At 45.9% G+C, this 5,811-nt stretch overlaps 1 protein-coding gene across 1 annotated transcript; it reads left to right on the top strand.

Annotated features, from left to right (window-relative positions):
• Window positions 1-671: 671 nt before the first annotated feature.
• Window positions 672-3,725, top strand: FGF4 (fibroblast growth factor 4). Its single transcript, XM_042869046.1, has 3 exons — window positions 672-975; window positions 1,780-1,883; window positions 3,448-3,725. The coding sequence occupies exons 1-3, from the start codon at window positions 672-674 to the stop codon at window positions 3,622-3,624; spliced, it is 585 nt and encodes a 194-aa protein (XP_042724980.1). The 3' UTR covers window positions 3,625-3,725.
• Window positions 3,726-5,811: the final 2,086 nt, after the last annotated feature.

Below are 5,811 nucleotides of genomic sequence, written 5' to 3'. Positions count from 1 at the left end.
AAAGGAAAAGGAAAGGAAAAGGAAAGGAAAAGGAAAGGAAAAGGAAAGGAAAAGGAAAGGAAAAGACACTTGTGTGATTAATGCAGTATATGACCTTTTCTTTTAAAAAGTTTGTGCTGTCCCTCTTGTTTAGTGCCAGTGCTGCTCACCCTTTCCCCTGAAGACGCTTGAGATGTTAAGCATCTAGGGTGCTAATTTGACTTACAGCTAAACCCGAGGGCTGCAGCAGTAGGTGGTGATGTAATAGGTACCAACGCACATGGATATATAAATATCGTGGCTAGGGCTAAAGCGCTATGGCTGAGCAGCTATAGAAGATCAGCACTTCAGACAAGACTCCTGGAGTTGAGATCAAGTTCAGAAGCTCTTGCTCCCGGGATTTCCTCTTCATGCAGCCTGCCCAGGGAAACTGCAGATCCTCAGGGGACTGAACGCGGGGCTCTCCTTCCAGCCTCGCTTTTTCTTTTTTTTTTTTTTTTTTTCCTTTCTCTTTTTTCTTCCTTTCTTTTTCTTTTTTTTTTTTCTTTTTTTTTTTTTTTCTTTCCGTGTGTGCGTTTTGTTTTGATTTTTTCTCCCCTCCGCTTTGACCTCACTATAAAGCGGGAGCTGGGGGCCAAGCGCCTTTTCGGAGCGACCGGCCGCCGGCCCGTGGCTGCGCGCCGCTAGCCGGGATGCCTCTCCCCGCGGCGCTGCTGCCGGCGCTGCTCCTGGGGCTGCTGTGGCCGGGGGCGGTGCGCGGTCGGCCGCCTCCGGGCCGCCTCCCCGCCGGGCCCCGCCAGCGGCGGTGGGACGCGGCTCTCTTCGCCCGTTCCGTAGCGCGTCTCCCGGCCGAGCGCCGCGACGCCGCCCGCGACGGCGACTACCTCCTAGGCATCAAGCGGCTGCGGCGTCTCTACTGCAACGTGGGCATCGGCTTCCACATCCAGGTCCTGCCCGACGGCCGCATCGACGGGATCCACAGCGAGAACCGATACAGTAAGCCGGCGCCGACTCCCGCAGCTGGGCAGGTGAGCCGCTCCGCACCCGCGGAACCGCTTCTCTGACGGTTCTGCGGACGCGGAGCGGCTCGCCTCACCCGGAGAGCGGTGTGAGTTAAAAGGAGGGTGGGTTTAGGGCAGACCTCTCGCCACCTAGAAAAGTCCGCTCGCGCCGGCTGCCCCGAGGGCGTCCTGCGCCCGGGGGAACGGGACGGCGGCGGAGCTCAGAGAGCGCTCCATGCGGCCGCCCCGCGGGTCGCGCTGCCCGGCGCCGCGCTGTCCCCTCGCAACCAGCAGGCATCAGGTGTAGGGGCTACCTCAACATCTAAAGGACCCTCAGGCCCTGGGCCGCCCACCTTGAGTAGGGGCTGGGAAGAACTCAACCAGGGCCCAGCTCTCCCTCAGACTTGAAAAGCATCTGCTAGAGACTTAACCCCATGGCCCCGTGACTCTGATATCCAACTGAAACAATAAGATCCAAGGGGGGGATATAAGCTGCATGATGACAAATGTTTCATACGCCCCAAACACAATCTGGCTTATTTTAACCTTGGCTACAGAGGAGGATGCCTGGGGGCAATGTAAAAATAGATACTTAGCTAAAAGAAGAGAGGTCCCAGCATGGTGCATGGAGCAGCACGTGAGGCACGAGGCTGGGGTTCTGTGGCCACCCAGCAGCACTGGGGCACAAGGATCCATGCTACATTGGGGATAAGAACCTCTGGATGAGTGCAGAACTCACATCACACACTTCCTCAGGCCACAATCCTTTGTACCCCTGATTCCTGTGTCTCTTCTGTAGGTCTGCTGGAAATCTCCCCTGTGGAAAGAGGAGTGGTGAGCATATTTGGTGTTAGAAGCGGACTCTTCGTGGCCATGAATAGCAAAGGCAAACTCTATGGATCTGTAAGTAGGCACTAGTTGCGTGCTTGGGGAGGGACCATGGTGGCCTGGAATGAGAGGTGTATACGGTGCTGGAAGCCAGGGCCCCACAGATGATCCTTTATGGTGTGATTAATCAGTGCCTGTCACATACCTGTCTATTGCTCCTTGTTAATACTCTTGATTGGAGAGCTCCCATGACAGTTCAGCACCTTTAGGGTCCAGGCTCGTAATTATAAAGAGGCAGATCTGTTAAGATACAATGCAAATCTTCTATTACATCTAGTCCATGGAAAAAATACTGGCATGTTTTAAAGCACACTGCGTGGACAGTGACAGTGACAGTGCATGTCTTAATCCACGTTGAGCTGTCCTTCTACTTTAGAATTCAACTGTGTATAAGTTACAGTGATTAGCATCATTTCAACCCCATGTTCTTGGATTTCCTTCCCTACCCCTGGCCTTTGTATTTCATGTCCCTCAGGAATGTTTTGAAGAAACATGGGCTGAGAAAGGGCCAAATTATGTCAAAGTTGACTAGGACATTTTCACATGCACGAAAACTTGAATTATCCAGAGCTATTTTCTGTGGCATCAATCCTGTCACAGAGGATTTTGACTACATGAAAGCCAGGAATGACTAGTCATCAAAGTGCAAAAGCTCCCTTTGTGCCAAGCCTAAATGAAACAATATGCTGCTTTGGTGTCCTGGATACAATTATCAATGCAGTGTTCATCCTGGCAAGCTGAGACCTATCTTACAAAACCATCAGATTTGCCCACTAACAAGAGATGACCTCATTTGTTACTCTCCGTATGACACACCTGCAACACCTGTCCCTCTTTGTACTTGCATGTGAAACCCCTTTACAAGAAGCATGCTTTCTGTCAGCCCTGTCTTCCTGATCCATTAACACAGGTAAATCTAAACCTTTCAATTTTAAAACTCAAGATGCAGAAAATACTGTCCACTCTGAGCATTTTTAAAATACCTCTTTCCCTTCAAACAACATGAGAAAGTGCTAACATTCAGATTTTTTCTGAAGCTTCCCAGAGAATTCACTACTGGTAGGAACAACCACTGTGTTGGGAACTAAGTAAACTTACCAATATGTAACTCAGAAACATCAGTGAGCCCTTGCACTCTGACATGGGGACGTGAGCACTGGTTGCAACTCATAACTCTCACTGCCCCGGTGTCTGACAGTTTCTTTTCCCCTTCTTTTTTTTAATGGTAAAAGCTCATCAGCTGAGCTAGATGATGAGCAGGGCAGCAGAACTGCATCTGGGTCACTCCTGATGGCAGTGCCCTCTGTTAAAATGGGCCTCTTTCTCTCAGAAGCACAGACAGAACTACAGGGTATCCTTCTGTGCTCCACGTGTCTGTGCCTGGCTAGGAAGCAGCACCCTTAATAATTGTCTGAGTGTCATTTGAAGCTTCCTTTGGACAACCACTTCAAAAGATTACTTACGGGGGGATGTCAGCTGCACCTTTTCCTGCAGCACACCTACTACACCTGGTAGCAAGAATATTTCTGCACCTGATGTTTAAAATTCCTTCCCTCTCATTCTTTCCTTTTCATTTCAGACCCATTTCAATGATGAGTGCAAATTCAAAGAGATCCTCCTGCCAAACAACTACAATGCTTACGAATCCAGGATTTATCCCGGGATGTACATAGCCCTCAGCAAAAATGGAAGAACAAAGAAAGGCAATAAAGTATCTCCCACAATGACGGTGACACATTTTCTTCCTAGAATCTGAGACATCTCCCTTCCGACCTACCTCAGCACAGGGAAAGACTCAGAACACGTTTGGGAAAAAAGAAACGTGGTGCACTTTTACTGGAGAGTTTTATGCAAGAGTAGGTGTAAGATATTTAAATTAATTATTTAAATCTGTATATATTGCCACTAAATTTATTTATAGTTCTGTTTGTTTTTTTTTTTTCCTGAGAACAAAACAAACCTCCAAGCCTAGGTATTTCATTTCATGGTGCAACAGTAGGAGACTTCTGCTTTGTGGTTTATTTAATTCATTTCCTAAGTTACCACAGGTGTGCTGCTACTATGTGTTCTATAACCGGTGACACTCAATTCCTACTACATTACAACATTTTGCACTGTTGGTGTGTTGTATAGCGTCTATTGTTGTACATGTATTTGTTTGCTATGTTGGCTTTGTTCCCCTCTGTGTTTTTAAAACCCCCATGAGTCCCAGAGAAGCTCTTGGCCTTTGAGAAGGAGCAGCACAGAGGTGCCTGGGTGGGATGCCGGCGCGGAGCCACACACAATGCCTGACCTCCTTTGTGCAGCGTTGCTATTTAATTGGAATGGTATCGGTTTACTTCGGTGCAGAAAGTGCGGTGCTGAAGAGCTGCCCCACAAATCTGTTTTTAGATCTGCCAGGGCTGAACTTTGAACTTTCCTGCAGTCAGTCTTAGAGCTGCCAAGCAGCGGAGAAGTTTAAGCACCTATATAAACTCAGTGGGCTTTTAATTTTCTTTTCTATTTAGATAAACAGGAGCATCATATTTTTGTGGCCCTTAATGGACACTGCATTTGATACGACCGCTTCGTATTAGGCGAATAAATTGTCTGCTCCTCCCCCAGTGAGCCCACTGGGGCACCTACTGTGATGAACAGGTTATACTTCATTCAAATCAACTTCCCTCTCATATTTGGAGACTACACACATTTGTCAAAATTTGTGGAAAAAGAAAAAAAAAAAAAACAAGCCAAACATTGTAATATTCATACGCTATAAAAAGGCAAAGTCATTTGCTGGTTCACTGAAACGCAAGCTCCATAGAGAGAGTTTAGATTGATTACAAGTAACCGAGGTTGTTTTGTACTATTTATTATTTTTGGTGCAGTATTTGGGAGGAGAAGTATGCTGCTTTTTTTTTTTTCCTGTCTCATTCCCTAGAAAAGTTGATTAATTTCTACCTCACTAACTCTCAAAGCCAACCTCCTAACAAAATCTGCATGGAAGGTACATGCTTTTCTGCTTTGTCTTATAATGTTGGAGGAGGGCTTCGGGGAACAATTGCTGTCATCCCAAATCTCTATTTTTTTCCATATGTAGCCAAAAGTATTCAAGATAGAGTCAGTTGCATCCTATTTGAGCCTTGTCACGTTTGAGCTATCTTTACCCAGTGATTTACTTTTAGTAAGGATAATCATGGTGAAAATATTTGCAGACAGCTGTCAGGCTGCAGTACCATATCGTCATCAAGTAACTCTATATTTTTCTTTATACATTTTGCAAGAGTAACTCATGTCCCTAATGCGATGAAGGAGGAATCAGGTATGATTATGGTGGAATCTTTACAAGGATCCATTTTTCCTTTGTTATTTCTTTCTCCTCTTTAAGCAATATGCCATCTTCACAGCATAGATACGTTAAGTTGTAACCAGGACTAACCACAATGTTTAATGAATTAGAGGATGTTTACAGATCATCTTCCAACCTAAACTAGCCATTTCTGACTACATGCAAGTCTCAAGGCTGTGGGTAATTTGAGTTCAGCTAATTTTTTCCTTTTACATTCCTACAAGAAAGTATTTGTTCTATTGGAATCATATAGACTTACCTCTATTCTCTGCTTACACATGACCTTGAAGACAAAATCTACTCACCAAAGTTCAGTGAGACCAGAGCAGACCAGGACCACACCTTAAGCCAGCTGCTGCCAAAGCAAAAATACAGTTTAAAAACAGGAAGCCAAATCAGGGAGATTTGGAAATGTCACGCCTAAGGATTTTATTTTTTTTTTTTCCTGTAATTTGGGGGATTTCTCTACTTTCTATGCGTTCTGTATGTGAACAATCATTGTGTAATTACCACTGCTACCTCTGCTAATGGATGGTTTTGTTCTAGGATTCAGACAGCAAAATCGCAAAGAGTTTCCCTGGGAATGGTTCTTTGTCACTTTTCACGCCATCAAAA

This window comes from Lagopus leucura, unplaced genomic scaffold (assembly GCF_019238085.1).
Source record: "Lagopus leucura isolate 7727_CA_CO unplaced genomic scaffold, USGS_WTPT01 Super-Scaffold_1, whole genome shotgun sequence".
NCBI classification, from domain to species: domain Eukaryota; kingdom Metazoa; phylum Chordata; class Aves; order Galliformes; family Phasianidae; genus Lagopus; species Lagopus leucura.
The sequence above is the reverse complement of the archived record's forward strand: the minus strand, read 5'-3'. Positions and strand labels throughout refer to the sequence as shown.